The 26070-nt window shown below is 43.1% G+C and overlaps 1 protein-coding gene across 1 annotated transcript in view; it reads left to right on the top strand.

The window, feature by feature from the left end:
* The window catches only part of dscama (Down syndrome cell adhesion molecule a), an 81996-nt gene extending 59556 nt beyond the window's left edge, over positions 1-22440 (top strand). The window contains exons 12-33 of the mRNA XM_062406579.1: positions 6827-7023; positions 7339-7435; positions 7559-7687; positions 7919-8086; positions 8562-8632; positions 9573-9816; positions 10151-10297; positions 12127-12282; positions 12683-12816; positions 13300-13453; positions 13984-14101; positions 14235-14398; positions 15039-15137; positions 15224-15412; positions 15694-15984; positions 16632-16808; positions 16923-16953; positions 17040-17155; positions 17275-17424; positions 18891-19088; positions 19269-19571; positions 20442-22440. Coding sequence (XP_062262563.1) covers positions 6827-7023; positions 7339-7435; positions 7559-7687; positions 7919-8086; positions 8562-8632; positions 9573-9816; positions 10151-10297; positions 12127-12282; positions 12683-12816; positions 13300-13453; positions 13984-14101; positions 14235-14398; positions 15039-15137; positions 15224-15412; positions 15694-15984; positions 16632-16808; positions 16923-16953; positions 17040-17155; positions 17275-17424; positions 18891-19088; positions 19269-19571; positions 20442-20821 — 3713 coding nt within the window. The 3' untranslated portion in view covers positions 20822-22440. The remainder of the gene's footprint in view (positions 1-6826; positions 7024-7338; positions 7436-7558; positions 7688-7918; positions 8087-8561; positions 8633-9572; positions 9817-10150; positions 10298-12126; positions 12283-12682; positions 12817-13299; positions 13454-13983; positions 14102-14234; positions 14399-15038; positions 15138-15223; positions 15413-15693; positions 15985-16631; positions 16809-16922; positions 16954-17039; positions 17156-17274; positions 17425-18890; positions 19089-19268; positions 19572-20441) is intronic.
* The last annotated feature ends 3630 nt before the right edge of the window (positions 22441-26070 follow it).

Below are 26070 nucleotides of genomic sequence, written 5' to 3'. Positions count from 1 at the left end.
AGATAGCATGATCTCCACTGTGTATTATTAGCTGTCCAAGTGAAGCTTGATGTATCAATGTGACTCACCGGATATAGATTGCAAGTATAAGCCTGCCATTGGCCGTGTTTCTCAGCCAACACTTTTCTCCCCTTCCACTATCTGCATGCATCCCCGTCGTGCATCAGAGAATTTGCTATTTTAATGACAGCAGTCGACTCCCCATCTTCAGATTATTCCACCTTAACACTATATGCCATGCGCAATGTTACTGCCTCATCCACCCAAATTAATTGTGAATTGGATTATAGAAATATAAACATGCCTAGTTTTTATTTTTAGAAGAAGACCGAGTGAGTGCTGTGAAGAGAGGTCTGGCTATGCAAGACTCATGTATCTATATACGAGAAATCATTAGATCAAATAGAAACTGAGCTGTACAGTGTAAACACATGCATGGTGATAATGGTAACAGGTTACATAGGTGACACAGATGAGCAAACATGCTCATAAGCACACACAGGGACAGACATTAGCACACAAAGGGCTGCACACATCAATGCAAAGACATCATGTAAAGGCACAGATATAGTGCAGCACAGTGCACCCTTTACAAAAGACTGATGGGCTAGCCTGCTAATGCAGCGGTTGAGATAGATCCCACTCTGCCAGGCTATTGTGGTGGCCTCCGCAGGAAATGAATTGCAGCTATTGTGATGTCGTAGCTCTGCACTTTCATTGTTATGAGTGTCTGTGCATAGGCTAATGTCTCGTCATAATACACCATGTATCATCCTGTGTGAACGTGGCCACTGCACTAACAGCCAGGAAAGATTGCTTGCACTCTGCTCACCAGGAGTAAGTCGTACACGGCTGAAAGTGCATGTGCATGGATTAGCTTATAATTGTGAAGCCCTAGTGTTACATTACACAACCATATCCACATACTGTTGACATGTAAATGTCAATAAGTTAAATATCCAACTCTAAGTCGGTCAGAAAGCCTCAAGATCATTATGATGCTATGTTGTGAAAATTGTGAATTTTGACAAAAACAGTGTTGCCCTGGCAACACGTTACATTTATATGTTTGATAATAGTCCCTGTCTGAAGTTATCTACTTGCCAATATTGAGTAATAGAGCAAAAAATATGCCTCATTTCCCAATCATCATTCATTTACATGATAGTTTCTTGGATGGGTCTACATGCTACAGAGCAACAAATGCATGCTTAGTCCCGGATCTTACTCGTTCGCACAGTGTTTGCCCGTTCAAGGCTGCCTGCAGCCGATGTCATGTTTAGTTTATGATTTCATGTGCAGCTTAAACAAATCACTTTTTGGCAATTTCCAGTCAAGCATCCCTACCTCCAAAACACATGCAATTCAGTCCATTCATTAGCAATCCATGGTGGATGCTATCAGAGTCAGTCAACAGCCACTCAATGTGTATCAGGGCCAATTAAGACCAATCAAGCCTATTAGGCATCATAATGTCAGCAGACAGTGATGAGGACGAAGCACATAATGAGGCCTCACTGAAGAGAAGTGGTAAATGGTCTTATGGTCACTGTGCAGTCTCCAGCAGACTAACCATGAGGATATCCCTTCTTCCTCTAGTCTCTATTTCTTTTATGTTATTTACTCATCTGCAACCCCCCGCTCCTCTGTACAGAAGTCCAACCAGTCTGCAGGCATCCATTTGGTATCTACTCCACGTCCAAGCCAATTGTGCAGCTAAGAGAATTATTTCAGTACATTGCAGGCTGCCAGTGAACCAGTCATCTTTGTGCATTCACCACAACCCACCCTCCCCCCACACCCATCCAGCCCGTGTCTTCCCCTAGCGCCCACTTACATTGTGCCTCCAGGGCAAGGGAGCTATACACAACCCGGCTCCTCTTCTGTTGTCTGGCCCTTGTGGCCCCATTGAGCTGGGCGTGCCCCATGGCTTATAGACTAGCCTTCCAGGAAGCCAGTGACATAGTGTGGGGTGAAATGTAGACGAGCATCTCTGTGTTCTCTAAATATGCTATGTTACTGAGGATGAGGCCAGTTAATGTGGACAGAGGGAAAGAAATGTTGACTTACAGATTTTCATAATTTAAAGAAAATGTCAGAATCACATACGGACAGAATTAACATAATCCCACTATTGAGAAATCCAAAGCAGTTCAATCAATCAAACCTCGGATTTCCTAAAAGCAATAACTTACAACTTTTATAGACTTAAAGATAACATGAATTTCATTTATCAAAAAAATGCAACTTCCAAAATTAATCTCGACCTTTCAGCCTTCTGTCTTGCTAAAAACAATTGTGCTGAAGTAACTGTAATGCATTTCATCACCTGTCACATCTCACTGAACCTCTGCTCTGGTTCATTCTTTGATCTCTGATGAATAGTCCCCCACTGAAGAAGCAATTCTGTTATAATTCAATTATGTGTTAACGTTATTCTCCTGGCTCCTCTGTTGGGCTAATTCTGTTTCCCACATCACTAAGACTTAGAAACATTTGTGTCTTTTTTTTGGCCCTGCATTGCGACATTCAAGGCGTGATTGTGTAATCATCATCATACTCCTGTGAAAATCAATAGCAGGTCCATGTTCTATTCCTGGCTACTAGAAATGGCCCCTTTTTTCGAAGCGTGGAGCCTGGAGGTAGAGAAAGCTAGAGAGGGAGGAGGAGAGGGAGGAGGGAGGGAGGTGAGGTGGGGAGAGAAGAGGAGAGACTGTCCGATGCTGGTTGGCATGGTAACCTGGCCAGGTGAACGGGAGCCTGGGAGAAGGGGGGGTTGGCGGAGAGGGGGGTTGCTTTTGTCTCACGGGAGTAGCCTATCAGCAGCCAGCCTATCCCCCACAATCCCCTGCAGGCTTAAATGTATCATCACTGCCCTCTGGGTTGCTGTGGAGGAACAGGGCTCTCCTCACTTCCACATAAAAGACACATTGTGCCGTGCAGAAAACACACACTGTGCGCTCCGCGGCTGTTCTTTGGTTTTCCCAAAAGCTGCAGTGGTGATGTTTTCTTTTTTGTTTTCCTTTTATACTAAAGTGAGCTCCAGATACAGCAGTAGATTTCTAGGAATAATCCTAGGGTGAAAATAGACACGTGTGGGACTGTAACACACACGACTGGCATCCATCCTCCTCTCATAAACACATGACATTGAATTGGTTTCCATACAGAATCAGTGAATGCATGCTTGTCCTCTGTGTGTCTGCATGTGTGAAGGGTAGTGATCTCTATTTAGTCGTCTATTTACACTTCATTTGAGCTCATCATCGTTGTCGCTTGGTTTACTCTTTAGATCTTTACAGATATTTAGGTGAAAAGTATTAATAAATCAGTGAGAACCAACTGGACAAGGAAACATATTTTAGTGAGAGAACATTGTTTAGGATTAAACCCTTTGTGTGTTGTCTCTTTCCTTTGGTCTCATACCCTTTTTTCTTCACTTATTATATTCACACATTATTCCCATATTTCCACTCAGTATTAAAGAAATACATCAGCATAACAATTACAGCGCCACAAATTGTGCCTCAGGGCTGGCTCAGCTGGGCCACTCGCAGACATAAATATTCTTGTTCACATATGCATACACACAGACACAAGTTGTGTTGAAAAGCCACTGCTCTGAATGGCTGAGAGATCAGAAGATCAAAAGAACCTCCCACCACCGACACACACACCAAACCTGAGCTGATTGATCGATTGCAGTTAGTCTACAATTCTATCTAACAAAGCTCAGACTTGCTCCTTTGAGATTTATTTCCCCAAATATAAATGTGGAAATTGGATTACAATGAAGATGTATGAAATATACATTTTTCTTAAAATTGAAAAACCAACAGTACTTCCATTAATAATTTTGCGATTATTCCATTGGTGCAGCGCGATCAAACCATTGTATCGGCACATCAATAAACATTGTGTGTTGAGCTATCTAAGTCATGGGAACTACAGTATTAAAGTTATCTGTAGCTTTCATGTGTTTCCCTTCCGGATCCTGGATGTTGAAATGCTTTTTGTGTTTACAGCCCAGACACCCTTGACACATCTCTTTTCACTGACCTCCTTTTTGTCACCTAGCACAGTATCCCGATGCGCCGGTGTTAGTGTCAACAACATTGCCCTGTGCTACCTCCAAGCCACTTACACAGCAAAATGGAAGTAACTGTGCTCTAATACGATAACGTTTACATAAAGCCTCAGCAGTTATTTTTTTCCCCTCACTTATCCAAATGTGTCTCACAAAAAATTCATACTTGTCATGCAAAATAAATCAGCGTTCTTTTCCACAGCCGAGCCCCAAATGGCTGCAGAGTGAATAAGAGATGAGGCTTAAATGTTTGCAACCTCTTGCCTGACACTTCCCATCACATCACTGGAGTCAATCTTTGTGTGTGTGTGTGTGTGTGTGTGTGTGTGTGTGTGTGTGTGCGTGCGTGTGTGCGTGTGTGCGTGCGTGCGTGCGTGCGTGTGTGTCTGAGCGTGTGTGAGCATCTGGGAGCAGAGGGTTGTTACACACTCGGCTGGGGTGTAATGAGGCATGTTTATAGTTAGTGTGTGTTTAGTGTGGTGTCTTCAGAGTGTTGTTAGATCCGCACTGTACCATTTAGGACCCTTAGATACAAGATACACAGCATTGAAGGTCAATGTTGCGTTCGTCACAGTTTATTAACAAAGCTCACAATATGTTTGTTGTCTACTCTAATTGGGTTTTGCTGATGATGTTTTTACATTTAAATTTAACAAGTAACAAATTATTAGGATTTTGCATAGTAGTTTGATGAGTAGTTTCCCCTTTGTTGGGTATTACATTAAACTGCCACAGAAACATTGAGACAACAATACTAAAGGCGCAAACAGTTCAAAATTAAATATATAGTATAAATCATGATTTAAAAGTCAAGTAAAATTCATTAAACTTGTATTCTCATAAAGCTCCTCACAACCACAAGGGTTCTTCTCTGGTTATTTAGAGAAATTTGATTTCCGGAGATTATTTTTACTTCATAATAAAATGTTTCATGCTGGAGGAGTATTCATCTATCACTTCCCTGCTTCTACATATCCTTCCTGCCTTCCTCAGTTACGTCAACCACTAACTGGATAACAACCAAAGAGTAACACAAATTTGTTTTTACAGAGGTGTGAATTTCTCTTTGAGGAATATTAAAAATAACCTAATAACACCTATGTTATTATCCAGGACCAGCTAACACCAGCTGCTGCTGACAACACTGTCAGGAGATTGCACCTCGGACAATGTCTAATTCAATTTTGGCAGTCACCAGTAGCAATTTGTCCTCACCTTGCATTCATGAACTCCAGTCAGGATATCTGATCATTGGCACGGTGGTCAAAGACGTTTCACCTCCATGCAGAGAAAAACTCTTACTGTGGGGTTCAAGATTATGGAGGCAAGAATAGTACTGACCCTTATGTGCATCAAACTACCCTTTGACTGTAGCAAAGCGGGGACGCAACATTACCCCACGCAACCGCAAGGGTCAGGGAGTTTCTTGCCCCTCGACTTCTCTCCTCCGCTGACACAAGCCGATTATGCAGGACATCCAAAGAAATGAGACTCTGTGTTGTAGGAGCGAGTGAGTCTATTGTGTAACAACAAACCATCATCAGACAGAGCTGCACACATTGTGATGTTAAACTCTCTTTGGCCTTGAACATGCTATTCAATCACAATTCTTCCTCTGCAGCGTGCTTTTATCATGTTGATCCACAAAGTTCCATTCTTCTCTCTTCACTCTTCCGTCACCTTCCATCACTGCTTTATAGTACCTTGTTCTCATTCTTATTCATAGCTGAGTATTTTTCCTGTTACATTACTTAGCAGAACAGCTTAATAGTTGAGTTCTGTCACACGTTCACCATGTGAAGAGTACAAAGGTTTCATCCTTAGTATTTAATCTTTCTGTAAGACTCAATTATAGGCATTTTCCTCTGTGCTTACCATATTCACAATTCCTAAAGTGATATTGTGGTAGTAAAAGTAGTATTATTGCTCGTCGCCATGTCAACAATGACAATATTCTGTGTATCTCTCACTCCTTCGGGAAGAAACCTTTGCATCCGACTGTAAAACATAAAACAATCAATGGATGTTTGGCTCGACTGGTTATGTAGAGAGGAGGAGGTGAGGTGTTTTTATGCTCTATCATAATGAAAAGAAGACAGCAGACTGGTAAACAGTAACAGTGCAGGGTATGGTCCATTTACCTTGATGGATGCAACTGCATTTGCATTTGAACCTTATCCATCTTTGAGTGTTTTTTTCCTAATGTGACATATTTGTATTTCATTTTATTTTATTATTTTGTATCTATAAGTCTAAACATGTTTGTATTTTTAGATACGTCTGCAGCAATGTTTGCATAGAGAGAGAAGTTCTTAGTGTTCCCCAGTCTCCCTTCTTCCTTCTTCCTTCATCCATGTTTCTAAACACAATCATTCTGCTATCTACACTGAGAACAGCAAACCTGGAGGCACTCAGCTGAAATTGCAATAAGCTGCTCTGTGAACAAATGAAAAATGATTTACATTTAATCCACATGTACTTGTAGCTTATGTGGAAGAGTTTTACATAACTGTAAAAAATAATAATTATTTTTTATAAGGAAAGGTTGAGTTTTAATAAATTGAAAATTGTTTTACAGTTTATAGCTATATTTGTATATCTCGACTCTTAATGCTTAATACAATATTGAAAACTAACTTACACAATGTTTCTTTGATCATCACATCTGAATGTTTTCCGTCCGAAACAAATCCAACATTAAATCGCCTTCTTTTTCTCTCCACCCTATTTTCACACCAGTCCCCGCCATGATCACATCCTACCCCAACACCACGCTGGCCACGCAGGGTGAGGAGAAGAAGATGAGCTGCACAGCTCACGGTGAGAAACCCATCATGGTGCGATGGGAGAAGGAGGAACGCATCATCAACCCCGAGACCAGCCGCTACGTGGTTTCTGTCAAGGAGGTGGGCGATGAAGTCATCTCGACCCTGCAGGTAGGAGAATGGGCACCTCAGTGCATGTGTAACATTTGAGTTGGGGACAGTTTATTGGATTGCTACTATCCATTACATACAGGAAATTAAGCCATAGCATGAGCAAAATGATTACATTTCAGTTCTATGTGGGTCTAAATCAGTGGTCCCCTGATGGTCAGGACGCCCGCGCTTACTCGTCTAAATTTCATTTCAGAGGCATTTCTAACCCTGCCAAGTATAACCTTGAAAATGTGAAGATATCAAATATTGGCAATTTGTTTTTAACATCAATGTCACAATTCCAACCTCCTCTCATGTCTGTGCATCCATCAGATCATGCCCACTGTGAGGGAGGACTCTGGCTTCTTCTCCTGCCACGCCATCAACTCCTTCGGTGAGGACAGAGGAATCATCCAGCTCACGGTGCAAGGTTTGTATACACCTATCTAAACTGCCCAAAAGAGAAACAGCGCATGTCAACCCTTTTTAGGAATCACAGACGGTGGAAGTATGAGTGAAATAACAATCTGCTTCTCAACTGTGTGACTTGAAGAGCCCCCGGACCCCCCGGAGGTCGAGATCAGAGAGGTGAAGGACAGGACCATTGCCTTGCGTTGGACTATGGGTTTTGATGGCAACAGCCCAATCACAGGCTTTGATATCGAGAGCAAGAACAAATCAGGTATAAGAACACATGTTTCTATGATTAGTTGATTGTCTACCAGAATGCACATATTTATTTCACATAGAACTAGTTGAAATCATGGTGTTTTCCTGGGTTTTGGTTGATAAATTATCTCCCTCTGTCTCCGCACCATCACTTAAATTAGCCTGTCGTAATGCACTTAGCGGGATCTGACCTCTCCCCCTGACTGCTGCAACCCCAATAAACCCCGCCCTCTCCCCTCCACAGCCTCCTGGGATACCGCTCAGAAGACCAAAGATGTCTCACCTCAGCTCAACCAGGCCACCATCATCGACCTGCACCCCTCCTCCACCTACAACATCCGCATGTTTGCAAAGAACCTGATCGGCAAGAGCGAAGCCAGCAACGAGCTCACCATCACCACTGATGAAGCAGGTGAGAAGGAACCATAAGAGTATTTCACCTTCAACAATATTGACAGTCTGATTTTGAAGAGCTCAGATGATTTTGCAGATACAGGAAGGGCAGAACATTTTGTTTGTACTGCCAATCATTACAAAGAGAAAAGAGCAGTGAGATGGGAGAGCAGGTGGTGAGTAAAAGACAAGAGGCAAAAAGAGGTAAAAGGCCAAAAGAGCCAATTCATTAAGAGCCCGGTTACATCAGCTCCATTGCCTCTGTTGCATTATTGAACACACGCTGACCCCGCACTAAAAGCAGAACTTTTCAATTAGCGGCCTCAGTAGTAAATGTCACACTACAGTCAATAGACTGCGGCTGAAGCCCTCTACGCCTTCATCTCCCCCTCTGCCCCCTCCTCACGGAGCCACACTCACTCGTTGTAATCTTTGAGACAGCTGTTGGATGTGTAAGGTTTTCTGACGTTCATGTGTTGGTGATCTGATCGCAGCTCCTGATGGACCCCCTCAGGACGTGCAGCTCGAAGCCCTCTCCTCTCAGAGCATCCGCGTCTCTTGGAGGGTGAGTTAATCCAAACGCTGTGGGTTCAAAACGTGTGTGTGCTACTATGAAGTGAGAATATAGCTGAGTCCAAATAAGTAAAATTAGAGAGGACAGCGCTGATCTTTCCTTATTGGCCAAGAATTACTCTTTTCAATCTGCAAAATAAATCAGTGCTGTTTAACTCCTGGACATCATTTAGTCATTTAACCTACTGCTGCTCCAGAGGAGCTGCTCAGCGGCAAACTGTAGAAGACTGGAGCCCCCAGGTGTGACTTTATTTTACTGTGTGAATGTAAATCAGGCAAACAGCATGCATGCACAGTTGGTTGGTCCTGTATAAATACTGTGTGGTTGTGTGCATGTGTTGAGTAGCTACTGTATTTGAGGAATTATCAGTCTTCTTCTCTTGTAGTTTAGGTGAGGTAACACATTTATGATAAGTCTTGATTCATTTTCAATTGTGTGCAATTTTTAAACAGTAGATTGTGTCATGCGGAGTTAATAAAAATATGTAATGTATATTAAGTGGCACCAGAGTGTATCTGAAATACATTATGTGGTTCCAAGCATCCCCGACCATATCTGTCTTTACACAATGAACAGTCAGATTTGAATGCATCATACTGGGTGTTTTCAGGTGTGTTTTGGTCTCCACATGTAATAGGATAACCCAGGATGCATTTCAGTGTCAGGGGAGAACAGGGAAAACAACTGAGGGTACCTCCCTGGACCTTGTAATGTCTAGGGAAGACAAAGTACTCAAAGGAGAGCACAACCACCATGAATAGAGTTACTGTAATATTTAACTGTCAAAAAGGGATAAAACTAATGTCGGCAGTCAGTGCAAAGTATCTGTAAGTTTGTTGTCTAACAAAATGTAATACTTTTGTACCCAAGTACTAAAAACTTGGCCATTCATCCCCACTGTCTCAAATACTCTCTGTCACTGCTCTCTCAGCCTCCCAAGAAGCACCTCCAGAACGGGGCCATCCGAGGCTACCAAGTTGGCTACAGAGAGTACAGCTCAGGTGGAAACTACCAGTTCAGTGTGATCAGCGTGGAAACCACAGGGGACAATTCAGAGAGCCTGGTGCTGGATAACCTGAAGAAGTTCACCCAGTATGGAGTTGTGGTGCAGGCCAGCAACAGCGCTGGGACTGGGCCCTCTTCCACAGAGGTGGCCGCTACCACACTAGAGGATGGTAAGACGAGAGGATGTGGAGACAGATAAAGTGGAATATTGTGTTCCAAAAAATAACAAGCAAAATATGGAAGTAAAAGTCTCAGAATGAAACTCTTAAAAAGAGATATGCTTGAAATTGTCAATGCACCAAACACGTGATGTATTTATCCCATGTTTTCTTTACCCTGGTGTGACTGACACAGTTTGGTTTAATCTCAGGGAGATTTGTGAGGATATATCACAATCTAGTGGAGATCAGTGGGTACTGCCACCTAAAACTCTTCTGTCAGTCCAGTGGTGTCTTACTCAAAATCCCCTGATTTCATCGCTTGTTCTCTGCTTTAACTCTTCAGTGCCCAGTCGTCCTCCAGAGAACGTCCAGGCCACAGCCACGTCTCCAGAGGTCATCTCCCTGTCCTGGCTGACCCCTCCCAAAGACGCTCTGAACGGCAACCTGCTGGGATTTAGGGTCATCTACTGGGCCAACCTGCCTGATGGAGGTACACAGTAACACCTGCATGTTTCTAAATAACAAGGCATACCAAAGGCATAACCGCTACTTTGTCTGTGTCATACATGCTATCTGTGCCATAGAGAAATAAATTGCTTCCGAGCTTACATTAACAATTACACCAGATATTTACATTAGCAGATATTAATATCTTCGTTGCCAGGAATCCACAAATGTGACCAAAGTATTAGGGGAAAAACCAAACAGAACAAACAGTATATACAGACACAAGCATTTTCATCACCCTGACAGTCTTGGTCTGCATCTGCTCTCAGACAGGACCAATCAGACTGTCTGACACACACCATGTATATTATCCAAATTAAAAAACACCATAAATTCAATGAAAAGGGTATACATGAGTCTTATTATGACAACATTTTAATAAAGTATTATTAACAAATATATTGCTTTCCCGAAAGGGTTTAAATGACATTGGTTTTCTGAGCATTATGCCACATTCACCGTTTTGACTGTTAAATGTAGAAAACCAAAAGGTTCCAAAACAGAAGAGACTAAAGAGAGCGACTGACCTTGGTGTTTCAGTTGTCTCCAACTGAATCATTAATACGTCATTTCCTAACATAAGAATAAATTGTGCTTACTGTGAAGTAAGTGCTATAAAGGAAGCATAAACTACAAACTTACAGTGGATTGTGGGTATTTGAGTGTCCTCTACTGTCGGGCCAACGTCTGTGTGGTCCTGTGGAAGTGAGGCAGCATGGCATGCCATTGTCACATGCCAGGTTTGTGTCAGTAGGATTGGTTGTGACAGCGTGATTACCTTTGACCCCTGCCCTGTCACATCATGTTGGCCTGCCTATACAGACTCTCTAGGACTAGTTTGCATGGTAACAGTCTGTAACTCAGTGAGCGATTGGTCAAATCTTAACTTACATGCTCATATTCGTGTGTGTGAATATGTGGGGGTGGGTATGCTACACAATTACAGATATGGGCAATTCATCATTATGAGATTATGTGTTGACAGAATATATTCTCATTGTCCAGCAGAGGGGGATATAAACCCTTTCTAACACACTGGTGCAGGCTAAATCACTATACCAGTGATATGTGAATCAGCTTGGCTGCATACACTGTTACTGCTGTTGTCATTGTCTGTATCATGTCCACAAAACACTGTCAGGTGTATCACATTAGTTTAAAAGACTCGTATTTAAATTTCTTGTTTTGTTTTGGAAACATCCTTTTTTACCTCATATTGATTGTCTTGGTAACATTACTTCATATCAAGACGAGAGTTCAACACACATATGCAGCACACACACACACACACATTTGTGTAAAATGCTTCTATTGTGTTTTAAAATGTCTGCAGTCCTGTAGGTGAGATGGTTTTCCTGTTGTTTTAATTGCTCTTTAAAAGCCAGAGAAGAAGGGCTGCAGCTGGTCCCATAGGTCTCTGTAGAGGAGAAAAAAGAGAGGGAGAAGTAAGCGGTATGAAGAAGGGATTTCGACAGAGAGCAGTGACACATCAATAATTCAAACCCTTACAGCTGAGGTAGCAGGTTGCCAGTCAAGGCCTGACACTACAGCAGACATTGGATCTAGGGTTGTTTAAACTTTGTTATTGAATATGAAATTATATCCAAGGCTCTTCTATGACAGCCCGGGCCCTGATATATGTGATCAGCCCTATGATATATGAGTCACATGTTTGGGCCTGTGTCATCTTCTCATATCACTGGATTATTTACGATAAGAGAGTTGTATTGGATTAGGCCTTTGACTGGAGGTGTCATCACAGAATTTAACTGTATCCCTGCATTCTCTCCTCTGCTGCTTTCTGCTCATCAGAGCTTGGAGAAATCAGGAACGTGACGACCTCCAAGCCCTCTCTGGAGCTGGATGGATTGGAGAAGTACACCAACTACAGCATCCAGGTGTTGACCTTCACCAGAGCAGGAGATGGTGTTCGCAGCGAGCAGATTTACACCCGCACCAAGGAGGACGGTAGGACATTTAAGTTCCCTCTACAAAGAAAGGGCCCAATCTACCGACTTACTCACTACAGTGAGAGTTTGACTCGTTTCTCAGGGGTCACAATGTCTTGAGAACCTCCATCTCCTACCCCTCAGCCACTACATACACAGACGTCGTAAACAAACACACATATGACATACCTTTGTTAAGCTAAGTTATTTAGTTTGTCTAGGACTCCAGTAGCAGCACACACACTATAGTTTATAGATTTGGTAATAAATGTGTTGGTAAAACCAACATGTGTTTCCTTAAAGAGAACATTTAAGTGCAGTATGTCTTTAAAATGTTGAAACTATTGTAATAACCGAAACGTGTACTGTACATAAAGCAGTAAGTCCTGCAGAATATTACATCTGTCTTTTCCTTTTAGTTCCTGGTCCTCCGGCAGGTGTGAAGGCAGCAGCTGCATCCAACGCTGTGGTGTTTGTGTCATGGCTTCCTCCTCTCAAAGTGAACGGCATCATCAGGAAATACACCGTCTTCTGCTCCAACCCACACCCCACGGTAACACCTTTAAAGAATATAAGAAATCAGATGTTCAGTATTTCGACTTTAACGTCTTTGAATATTGGTGATTCCAGATTCACCAGGTAGCCTGAAGCATGACTCAAAATGAATGCTAAGTAGACAGGACACATCTAATCAGTGCTTTCCACTGGCCCCTAAAATGATTACAACAGGTTTACTCTCAGAAAAGCTCTATATAAATACAGACTGTTTACCATAATGTGAACAAGCACATGGAAAATAGTGCTGCACACATCAACGCAATGCAGCAATGGAGCAAAACACCAAGATGGAGGTCTCTTAGGATATCTGGGGAGGTGTAAAAATAACTTCGGTGGGACAAAAGAGAAAATGGCGGACCGCCACAGTGGGAAACGCTGTCATCGAACTATTTATTCTTTAAAAGTAAATGAACATGGGAAATAATTGTTTTATCTGCAGCCACATGTGAGACAGTCGTGGATGTTTTTCCTCACACAGGTGAGCAGTGAGTTCGAGGCTGCCCCAGATGTGTTCTTCTACCGCATCCCCAACCTGAGCAGGAACCGGCAGTACAGCATCTGGGTGGTGGCCGTCACCGCTGCAGGCCGTGGAAACGCCAGTGAAATCATCACTGTCAAACCCATGGCTGAGGGTAGGTGAAGTCTTATGGACTCTACCAAGTTTGTGTGAGAGTTTCCATTGTTAAAGGTTTTACCAGGACACGAATGCACAGTGATTACCCTGTGTGACCCTTTTCTCCTCAACTCACTGCACCCATGTGGATGCTGAAAAAGTAGACTGGCAGGGGAACATGAGCTGAGTGTAAATCACTCGTTGTTTGGTCCTGTCAGCGTTATCATGCTTGGTGAGGGCTGATAAGCTGATTGCATATGCTGATAGGTCCCATAGTGTCTGGAGTGAGGACCCACAGTGCCTGGGACATGCACACCCTGTCTGAGGTCTAGGTGATGGATGCTCTCTCCTCTCTGCCGCACGGCTCTGAGAGAGAGAGAAACACCATCACACTCTGTCCCCAGAGTGTGTGACGTTAGGGGCTTAGTGAGGACAACAAATGTGAAAATGTGAAAAACTCAGTCTGTTATCATTTAGAAAAACTACAACATTTTTATTTGCTGACGCATCTCCTGAGTTGCCTGATGAAGCATGTGTGTGCTTTTGTAGCCCCGGCTCGGATTCTGACCTTCAACAGGACAGTGACGACACCCTGGATGAGGGACATCGTGCTGCCTTGTAAAGCAGTAGGTGATCCATCCCCAACCATCAAGTGGCTAAAGGAGATGTGAGTTTCTGTCACAGCTATGAAGCTACGAAGTATTAGATGATTGATAAATACATGCATACATCTTCTGAGACATTTCAATTTGTCTCTCTTCAAAAACATGCAGCTTATTCTAAACACATCTGTTTTTCAGCAATGGCACCCCAGCACCTGTTGTGATTGACAGCCGACGCAGCGTCCACGGTAACGGCAGCCTCGTTATTCGCACAGTGAAGGCAGAGGATTCTGGGAACTACACTTGCATGGCCAGTAACAGCTTTGGGTCGGACAAGATCGTCCTCAACCTGCAGGTTCAAGGTAAGAAACACAACGTGTGGAAAAGGGTCAAATCTAGGACTGTATAAAGAAGTGTCTTGACCGCCACCTGGTGGCTGGCTGGAGTATAAGTCATAAACGCTGCCTCCTCCATGTTAGCAGATAGGACGTGGACCTAACTAAACAGTCAAAGTTAACAACAGATACATTTGAGGTAGTTGTGGTCACGTTGTGTGCCCAATGTTAGGTGTTTCAATATGTGTGGTCTTGATTTCTTATTTCATGCTATAAAAATGTGGGTGAAATGTCATGATTGACATCTGACACTGACTGGTGATTGGTCAATCACATGTATCGGTGGGACCTTGCCCGACTCGAATGCTGCAAAGTCTCTGGCTGCAAAGTCCTTGCCTCAAGTTGTACCCAAGTACTAAAAACTTATATTTCCCCCTAATTTCTGGATAGCAGGAGGAAGTGGAGTACCGTGTTCCATCTTTATACACAGTGTGTAGTTTCTACCCTCATCACACAGCTGGTGATTTGAGAATCTTGTCAACCTTTTTTGGAGGCAAACAAAACTTTGTGTGTGTTCAGATTGTTGTACATTGTTTTTGTCGAAAGACTAATCTCAGTGACCATAGTCAAAGTAATTTTAGAGCTTTGCATGTTTTTTTTCCTTTAGTTCCACCTGACCAGCCTCGTCTCACTGTGACCAAGACAACCACCACCTCTATAACGCTCTCCTGGATCCCAGGGGACAACGGAGGCAGCTCCATACGAGGTCAGACTCTCACCACTATGCATATTCTTCACCTTTTTCCTAGTTTTTGTTCTTTTTGTCATCCCCCATCCTGTACTCTTCTTCAGGCTACATTCTGCAGTACTCGGAGGATAACAGTGAGCAGTGGGGTAACTTTGCCATCAGTCCCAGTGAGCGCTCTTATCGGCTAGAGAACCTCAAATGTGGCACCTGGTACAAGTTTACCCTCACGGCCCAGAATGCAGTGGGGCCAGGACGCATCAGTGAGATCATTGAAGCAAAGACTCATGGGAAAGGTATACATTTCAATTTTTAAGAAATTGCAAGTCAGAGAACTCTTGCATCTGAAATTTGAGTGTGTGAAAGAGGTTTTTGCAAAACACTTCTCAGAAGATTTTTGTCTGTTTTGCATCCAACACCCATTGGGTAACATTTAGCAAAATAGAGACCTGGACACACATTATTAGTGTCAATCCTTGGATTTACTGAAACTTTTGTCCATGCTTTGCAGTTTTTTCATTTCTCAAGGACGCATTCCTCCTGACTTCACATACTGAGGCTTTGTTTCCCTCTACAGAACCTCAGTACTCTAAAGAACAGGAGCTCTTCACGAGCATCAACGCCACCCGGGTCAAGATCAACCTGAATGGCTGGAATAACGGTGGATGCCCCATCACCTCGTTCACCCTGGAGTATCGGTCTGTAGAAGCGCCAGCGTGGACCACAGCACAGCGCACCTCCATCACAAAGAGCTACGTCCTGTACGACCTGCAGGAGGCCACCTGGTACGAGCTGCAGATGAAGGTCTACAACAGCGCCGGCTACGCAGAGAAGAGAGTCAAGTTTGCGACGCTCAGCTATGATGGCAGTAAGTTCATATTTCATCCTGACTTTAGTGGCTGCAGCTTAGATTGTGTGTCGCTGGCTATGACACCACCCTCAATCCCACTGAATGCAACCACATCAGATCATTTTAATGATATCCGTTGAGATAAAGGATAATTGCAACGCTGGGAGATCAGTGGTATTTTGCCACCACCACTTCTGAACTTTGTTCCCACCCTCACTGACACGCTGCAGCTGCTGAAGAGAAAAATCTGGCTCAGCGCGTCACTTTGAAGGATGGGCTCAGTCTCGAGTGCAGCTGGGTAGAATAGGAGGCAGGTATTTTCTGCAAGTTCAGCAAGAGGTCGAGCGATATTAGTAGATTGCAGCTTCTTGTGGTGGAACCGTGCACATGAACAGTGTTTTGCAAGTTCACACATTCCAGTGGTTTTAGACTTAAACTCTTTAATTCTATTTCTCTGTTGTGGCACAGACAATGTTTAGATGTTGTGCCATGGTTAGAGGTTTTGGGCTATAAGTGTTATTATGTGTAAAACTTTATATTAGGTGAAATAGTGATGAATGCTAATTTATTGAATACTTAGGTGTAAAGCTCCTGAAAAGAAGAGTTCCTGTTTTTCAGAAGTGTCACCATCTGTTATAACATAATAACATATGACTCCTGCACAGGTACCATCGCACCTCTGGTGAAGGCACCCAATGTGAGTGAGGACCACTCAGGCGGGGGCGAAGGTTTGAAGATGATGGTCACCATTTCCTGCGTGCTGGTGGGCATCGTTGTAATCTTCATCGGGCTGCTGGTGCTGAGGAGGAGGAGGAGGGAACAGAGGCTCAAGAGGCTCCGAGGTGAGACGAGGGCGACGTGTGAAGATGTCTGCCTCTGGTCACTCACATGACATATTTAAGCTGCTGTTGTTGAACGTTTAACAAGTGAGATGACGTTTTCTCTTTGTTTTCCAGATGCTAAAAGTTTGGCTGAGATGCTCATGAGGTAAAACTGTACACCAATTTGACTGTTTTGCTTTAGTATCTCAGAAAGAACATGTTTTTCACACGTTTTTGTTTTGTCCTCCACAGTAAAAACACACGCCCAGCCGAGCCCATTAACAAACAGCAACAGACGCTCCGCATGCACATCGACATCCCCAGAGCCCAGCTCCTGATCGAGGAGAGAGACACCATGGAGACTGTTGGTACGCACACTGATAGTTTTCTGCCCTCTGACAAACAACAAGCAGCTTTATTTAGTCATACAGGAAATGAACTTGGTTATGGAAATCCTGAGGTTGTTTTTTGTGTTGCTGTCCCACAGACGACAGGTCCACTGTGCTACTGACCGATAACGACTTCGGGGAGACCCAGAAGCAGAAATCTTCCACAGTCACTCACACGGTCCACTACCAGTCGCTGTCCCAGGCCACCGGGCCGCTGGTAGATGTGTCCGATGCCCGACCAGGAACCAGTAAGTCCAGTACGGACTCCTTTTTAAAGACTTCATCAGACGTTGAAGAAGTTGTACATAGGGTTTTATTTTGTTTTCTATTGGTGTCCAGTCAGGCACCTATTCCTAGTACCTTGACTTTTTTACTTTTCTCTGGTGTGCTTCTTTTATTGCTGGTGCATGCTGCATGTGTTGATGACTGCACAGAACAAAGTGAAGTGAGCTAGTTCAGGCTTAAGCTGCTGCCCGTATGTTGCCTCATCTGAAACCTCTGCTGTTTATTACTGCTGCTGCTCTATAAGTAGCATTTCAGTAGCTCCGCCTCTACTGCATCTGCCTGTAGCTGCAGTCCACGTTCCACTTCAGGAGGAGTCTCATCTCCACCTGCTGTGTTGAGCTTAGTGTTTCCTTATCTATGGAGATCAGAGGATTCTACTTTCAAATAATAAATATTTCCACATGGTAAACTATTTTTTTGTTATTTATATAGCGCTTTCCTAGTATTGATGACCACTCAAAGCGCTTTACAGTACAGTTTACCATCACCCATTAACACACACATTCATACAGTGCATCTATTTGCAGCACTTTTGTTATTATTTTTGGGGCCACTCAGGGTTCATCATCTTGCCCAAGGACACCTGGTATGTAGATGGGTCAGACTGGGGATCGAACTGCCGATCTTCAGGTTGGAGGACGACCACTCTACCCCTCAGCCACAGCCGCCCCTGTGATGACTGACTGGAGAATGGCCTTCAGCCTCCTTCCCTTAGTGTAGATCAGTGCAGTACCTGTTCTAAACCTGCCCGTTTGTTTGGCCTGTGTTAATGCTGGTTGCTCTGAAACTGTAATAGTAACCCGTAGTAATTGAGCCGTGGCAAGTAGGGACAAGCTAAGCTGCTGGACTCAGTACACAGAACCCTGAAGCTGCACAAAGAGCTGTTCACCTGTCTATTCAAAGTTGAGTGAAGCTCAACTCAAAGTTTGCAGAGCCCTGAACTGGAGAATCAGCTGTCGTGGACCTACTGGTGTCATGATAGATCGTCATACGTTGATGAGTTCCAGTTCCCAGCCACCGCAGCTTTAGAACGCTGGTCCCTTGTTTAGTCAAATGTGTTTAATATTGAACACATAGCAATTTTGTAGCCGATATGATGAAGGGTTCACAAGATAAACAGTCTACATACAGATGGACAGATTTCGGGAATTAATAGATTGAAGATCTATAATTTTAAATAAATAGGTAAGACAGCATAGTGGGATATTCTAGAGATGTTCAGTTATTTTAAATTCCACAGAACCACATTATGTCGGTTTATATCACTACTGAAATGGCTGTCAGCTGTGAGTTCGTTATTGTTTCTATTTGTGTCCAGAAGCGAAGTTGTTGGTTTGGATCAGTTGGTGATGACAGTGGCTGCAGGGGCTTTGATGACCACTTCATTATCTTTACTGAACTTTCCGTCCTCTCTGCGTTTCATTTCCAGACCCCACTGCCCGCCGCACAGCCAAAGCCGGCCCAGCTGCTCGCAACCGCTACGCCAGCCAGTGGACGCTGAACCGACCACACCCCCCGGTCTCCTCCCACACCCTCAGCACTGACTGGAGGCTGCCCACACCCAGGGTGGCAGGTTCAGTCGACAAGGAGAGTGACAGCTACAGCGTCAGCCCATCTCAGGACACAGGTAAACAGCAGTCTAGATGTAGTATCTTTAAATGTTTTTTTTACAACACTGCAACACTTCTCTTCATCTCTAACAACAAACCAATATCAGCTGTCTTGCAACTTTAACAAAGTCACATTCCAATAATTCTGTTTCTAACACTTGTCACTAATCCCTCCACTAACCCCGGCCCACGTCCAGACCGAGCGAGGAGCAGCATGGTGTCGACAGAAAGCGCCTCCTCCACCTACGAGGAGCTTGCCCGAGCTTACGAGCACGCCAAGATGGAGGAGCAGCTGCGCCACGCCAAATTCACCATCACCGAATGCTTCATCTCTGACACTTCCTCAGAGCAGATGACGGCAGGAACCAACGACTACACCGACAGCTTGACCTCCAGCACGCCGTCCGAATCAGGCATCTGCCGTTTCACTGCTTCCCCGCCCAAGCCTCAGGACGTCAGCCGGGTCATGAACATGGCCGTGCCCAAGGCCCACAGACCGGGTGAGGCCACTCTGTCCAAAGACCGTAGATCTGTCTGCCTGAAACCCCCGCGGCTAACTTTATCTACAACTGGCCTCATTATGATGCTGACAACACTAATCACTAAACTCACTCTTTGTGTTAGTTGAAGTTACATCCAACCATTAACAAGATGATGACTATCTCAGCTAAATTCTTTTATAGAGAAAATGTGGAGCCATAAAATGAAAAAACACAATCTGAGTTAAATGCATCAAGACATGTAAGTAGAAGTCTAATGTAGAAAGCTATGGCTGCTCTAAACCCTAAAGTTGTATTTATTTCTATGACCTTAAATACAGCATCCAACTGTTTCCACTGTGGGTGTGGGAGATAGTACATATTCAAAACGTCATTCATTGTGAAGCAATCACCATTTACACTGTGGTAATGAAGAGATAATGACCATTCAGACTCTGGAGACTGCTTGAGGGATTCATGTTCTTTGGCTTTTAAAAATGTGACTAATGTGCAGAATCTGAAGTTAACAAATGTCAGTCCTGGTTTGTGCGAATGTAACATGCTTAACTGTTGAAAGTCGAGCTTGACAGGATTAATATTAACTTCCTGCTGTGCAGTGAAATTACTCATTTTACGAAAAGAGTTTAATACTGTGAGGGGAAGTGTCAGAGGATGGAGGTCAGCGAGGACACAAGAAGATCATACTGAATAGACTCTGTTGGTTTGATACTTATATAAGCTATTTATCATAAAGTTTTATATAACAAGATGTTATTTAAGGTTGCTTTACTTTTCTTAAGCCATAAATGTTGGAGATGAGGTGACGTTGGACTTGAATGTCTCCATGTTTTTTCTCTTATGTTTAACTCTATGGTCTGTGTCGACCCACAGGGGGCGAGCTGGTTCACCTTCCTCCATACCTGCGCATGGACTTCCTGTTGAACCGAGGCATGTCCTGCTCGGGGTCGTCCAGGGGCACAGCGAGTGGGGAGAGAGCTGCCATGGGTCAGGCGTGTCTGGAGCCCCAGAAGAGTCGTTCGCTGAAGCGGCCTTCTCGCATGGCGCCCCCAACGCCCACAGAGGCCCCTCAGGCGAGCAGGGACCCAGTGCCCCAGTGGCAGCCTGGCTCCGCAGCCACGCTCCCCCACAGAGAGGGCTCGGAGCTGGCCCAGGCCGCCAAGCTCAGCACCTCCCAGGAGTCCCTGCTGGACTCGCGAGGACATCTCAAACAGACCAACAACCCCTACGCAAAGTCCTACACGCTGGTATAACAGCAGGGGCACCTGGGGCGGGACTGGAACTCACTCACACTGGACTTAACACTCAAGTGCAGTAAACTGACTTTCACCACGCAGTTCTGTATATATGTCCCCTCCCTCCAAGGGCGGGGTCACTTTTACTAATCTCCTTTTATTTATTTTAGAACTTTATTATCTCGTTTGTAATTCTTTTTTCTTTTTTTGTTAAGATTTTTTTGTTTCACTTTCACAGAAAAAATTCACTCATCGGAAACGACACCAGATGGAGCTTTGCCAAACTAATTGAGTAACGAGGGAGCGTTATTTATTCATTCTTGTTAATTCTTTATAATTAATCAGTGATTATTAATTGTTAGTTGTCAGCTATTAATGATCATGAATTATTGATTACCAAATGATCTGTTCTCATCATTGCTACGATGTTTTCATAAGAAGCCGGACATCTTTTGTTTCTGGAGTGGAAGATGACGATTTGGAGTCATGTTTTTTCCTATGGAATATCCTTCTCAAACACTGAATGAAACTTGGGAGAAATCTTGGAATGAAAGCAATTAACACCAGTCCAAACTTTTCAGCTGCTCTCCAATTGTTACTTTTTTTGAAGAAAAAAAAATCTATTTCCTATGGATGCATGGGGACTGACCAATTAAAAGACAATGAGGATTACGATCGTGGCTGGACAGCCCAGTCGAGCATTTTGTCACACTATGAAATGATCCAATGTGAAGATTTATTATTCTTATTACTATAAATATATATATAAAAAGAGAAATCACTTTTATTTGTGGATATTACAGGGAAGAATTGATTTGGTTAATAAAGTCCTTAGTCATGTTTGCACATATCTTGTTTTAATTAGGAAATGGAGTCTCTGTTGATCTTTCTCTGTGTCCCATTCTCTGATGGTGCAATATGAAAAAAGATATGAAAAGTATATGAAAAGAATTGCTCTATACTGTACTGTAATGATGAAAAATAACTATGTTGTGAGTATACTTACAGGGCCGGACACACTCCAGCTATGTATTCAGGTGTAGTTTACCACTGCTTGTTTGCCAGGGTGGTAAATGATGTTAGCTAGAACAGGGAGGGTTTAGAGAACTAATGGTTTGCACTTCACAACACCCCGACTCAAGTGTGTCCAGATAGATCCCCCTGCTCTCAGTGCACTAGGTAGAGTCTCCAAGGCTCTCACTGTCCTCAGTAGATTTACTGTTGCTGCATTGCAGTGATGCACCTCTACAGGGAAAAAAAAAAAAACGTGAGACAATCCAGCAGAATTCCCCCCTTCAAACCAAACCTATAATGTCTATGGGAAATATCTAAAAAAAAAAAATGTGGATATACGTAAGAAGCTGTTTTTTTGTTCCTGTCTGCCCTGGCCCATTTCTGTTCTTTCTGTTTCTTTGAGTTAGCCTGAAGGGAGAAGAGTTTGATCCAAAATGCTGTGAGGTCATTCTGTCAATTTCTATGATTAGTTTCTATGATTAACTGTCTTCATTATGATTATACATTTTAACAAGGAAAAAAAAAACAATGTCACTTTTTATTTTTAACATGGGTGTTCACCATGGTGGCACTGGAATAAAGAGTAACTAACACAAAAGTTCAAATTTGATTAATAAAATGGCTGTTCCCCAAAGTGTCCTCCACGGCTTTGACATGAGTGACTGGTGTGTGGAGATGAGGCGGATGCACGGAGAGCAGCTCCAGCCTTGGCTTTCCGGCTGTTCGCTGGGTCGTGAGTCTGAACGGGAGACCCTGAGTATGTCATTGTTATCCCGGCAGCCTCCTCGTCTTGAAGGCCTCAGAGATGATGGTTTCTCCAGCGTCACCCAACAACACAGGTTGTTCATCCTCTGTGACCGTGTGGCTGTCGCGCCTGCAGGTGGCAGTGTTGTCCAGGGTCGTGTTGCTCCCTAATCCATCCTCTTCCTTTAGCTTTCATCTCAAACCACATGTCCTGCTAAATTGCTTCCATGGTTTTAGATCACTACATGGGGGGTTTACTCAGCATGACGGCTGAATCTGCCCTCTCCCTCTGAAGTGCACAGGCAATGAAACATGGTGACAGAGATTTACTCTTTACTGGAGAATTAATTCTGAAAATCGACAGTACTAAACATGGATCCAGGTTGAGCAGCGTGGCTTCCTTAGCAGATTGACAGCTGCGATTGTTTCTGTTTTCATTTACTGGCTTTTGGGTATTAGTTTTTTCATATATTATTTATTTACCTATAAATTATTTTTTTTAATCTGGCACAGAAAAGCTTCCATTCATCTTCATTTTTCAATTCAAAGGACAAATTCAGTCCACTCATCAATGCACTGTCACATACACAACCTACGCTGTATGGATTTCCTGATACCTGTTTAATTTAGATTATAAAAGCACATGTTAGAAATATCCAAGCAGTAAGTGGCATCTGTTGTACTGTCATGTTTGTCCACAGTTGACATAGTGGAGACACTTCCTTGTGGATCAATAAGGAGAAGGTCATTTACTATGCACAAGGCCGGCGGTTCAATGCCTGCTCCTCCATTCCGTGTGCCGAAGTGTCCTCGGGGTAGACACTGAGCCCCAAATGGGTCTTGATGGCTTTGATGGCAGAGTGATTGTTGCCCATAGATGCACTGTATGAATGTGTGTGTGAATGATACAAATACTGTAAAGTACCAAGTGTAAAAAGCTCCATATAAATACAGACCATTTACAGACTTTTTTAAGCCTACAGATTTAGCCACCCTACCCCCATCCTCTACGAGCTATGTTGCCATGGTAACAATCAGGGACTCCAAATGAGGGAAAAAGAGGAAAACATGGCTCATCATCTGTCCCTTGATCACAGTGTTGTGGAGTGAGTCAACTGATCCCAGGTCTGTGAAGCATTCTCTGAAACCTGAGATTTGACAATTCGGGGGTGAAAGCTCACAATGCAGCAAATTGTAAGAGAGTGGATGAGCTGGCCAAGGTGGACACTATGAGAGCGGGGTAATGTGAGACACCCCATGTATCTATGCAACGGAACACATTTGTGGTCATGTGACCATTCTGTTTTCAACTGGCATTTAGATACGCAGAGAAAAACAATATCCCTGTCCCTGCCAATTTGAAAGAGAAACGATGTGCAGGTAAGCTAGGGTCTGCAAGAGATCACATGAATCATAATAATCATAAATGTGCTTAATTGACCAATCCCCATGATTCTGTTTCTAGTCCGATATTAGTGGTTGTCAATCTAGCTGTCGGAATTTTAACTATTACAACATGTGTTGTTATGGTAGCTTTAAAGTGGAAAAAGTAAGTGGATGACTTTAAAGTGAGACACAAGACCACTTTTTTAAAAACCATCATATTTTCACTGCCCTATGTCCTGAAGACATTCTGATCATTTCAATTGTTAGGAAACATCCTGAATTAATGGGAAATGTGTAAATTTTTCTGATATATCATTTTAGCTCACCTAAAGGGGAGCACATGTAAAAAATGTCTCACATTACCCCGCTCTCCTTTACCACAGTCAGAGCTGTAATAACCTAAACTGAACCAGAGGGGACGCACATTGGGACACATTCACTGCTGGGGGGTATATTGGTGTACACATTTCCTCTGGGCATTTTAAAACTTGAATGTCCTCAAATCAATAAAAATCTGCGAATGTGCAATATACATGTAATCCTCTGCAAGAACTGTTTGAGGAGACATTATTGTCTTCGATTAGGATCTAACTGCACTGATTATAACGGTCTCTAGGGCATCACAGTGATCTTGGGGTAATGAAAGATTGTCCACCAAATCTAAAATATCAGTTCAATAATCTAATTTAAGTATACAGCCTCTTGTTTGAGATACTTATTAATAGACAGATGTTTGTACAAATAGTGAAGCCATTCAAATATGATCAACTGCACCTGCTGCACATAGACTACTCTAATCTTATGAAGCCATTTATTATCATTATTATTATAACTATTATAATTTGTATTATTATTAATACATTTATCTTCATGTTCTGCCTTGCTCTGTATGTGTGTTTGTCTGAGGACAGGTTTTGTCCCAGTAATAACTTCACAAACATGCACGATGCAGTCATGAAACTTCACAGATGTTACCAGAGACCAAAATGAAGGCTTGAAGATCGGTTCGGTCTGATCAGTGACTGCTGAGTACTCGTGTGAATAAATACAATGATTACATTGTATGTAAGCTAGTAAGTGACAAAGGAGTTATCTTTCTCTATGAGAACCATTGGTCTTTACCACACTGTCACATTCACTGATTGTCTGTCCTGTACCAATCACTGACTGAATTCCCTCCTGAAATAGAATTTCTATACTGCCCGTCTTTCTGCCAAACAGACAATTGCACGGCCGACCTCCCCATCACCACTTTGACCTTTATGATGTCCAGGGACACATGTGCGAAGGTTTTAATCAACCACCCACTGCTGAGCCGGTCCTGACCTCATGGGGCCTCTCAACCCATTAACCATGTAATGCATTTTCAAATATAAAATCCTTTCATGGATTGCCTGAAAACATAATGGTTATTCTTAACATGTTGCTCAGTTTGACCAGCTAATAGATATTTTTATGTTAATATGTAAGTCCATTTCTTTCTATCTTACAATAATGCAGTGTTGTACCTAAACATTGCCGAAGAGACTGGATCATCATGGTTTGATTTTAAAATGGTGTGTTTATGTGAAGAGTGTCATTGTGCCAATATGTTGTTCTGTTTCATTTGTATCCACATAGAAAAAATCATTAGAAACACAAAAGCCTGTTTGTGATCATCAAATGTAATCATTACTTTTATTTCACTTTTGCAGAATGGATGAGCTGCTGTGGATTCTTACTATGCACAAAGTCACAGAACAGCTCAATTAGCATCTTCGTGTCCAAAATTTTGCTTCACTTTATGATCTAATTGAAGTTGTATACATTTTTGTCCCCTACCTAGACTGGGGGGGGGAGGCGAGGACCTTGCATATTTTTCAGGGCCCTACAAACGTGTGTAGTGAGTGTGCAGGGCCGTCTGGCTCTGTGTCAAACCTCCTTGTTGGACATTTCCAGCACTCTTGCGCCTCCGTCCCACTGAGGCCCTAAGCAGGTGCTTAGTTTGGGTCTCTATATTTCATGAAGGTGCTTCACATCGATGAGATTGATATTGATTCTCATCACTAAAGTTTAGTTGCCTCAATTTTTTTCTATACTTTAATTTCATAATGAAAGTTATGTCTGACTCACTGCAGCCTCAA

The sequence above is a fragment of the Platichthys flesus genome, chromosome 15 (assembly GCF_949316205.1).
Source record: "Platichthys flesus chromosome 15, fPlaFle2.1, whole genome shotgun sequence".
NCBI classification, from domain to species: Eukaryota; Metazoa; Chordata; class Actinopteri; order Pleuronectiformes; family Pleuronectidae; genus Platichthys; species Platichthys flesus.
This window is presented reverse-complemented; position numbering and strand designations above follow the sequence as displayed.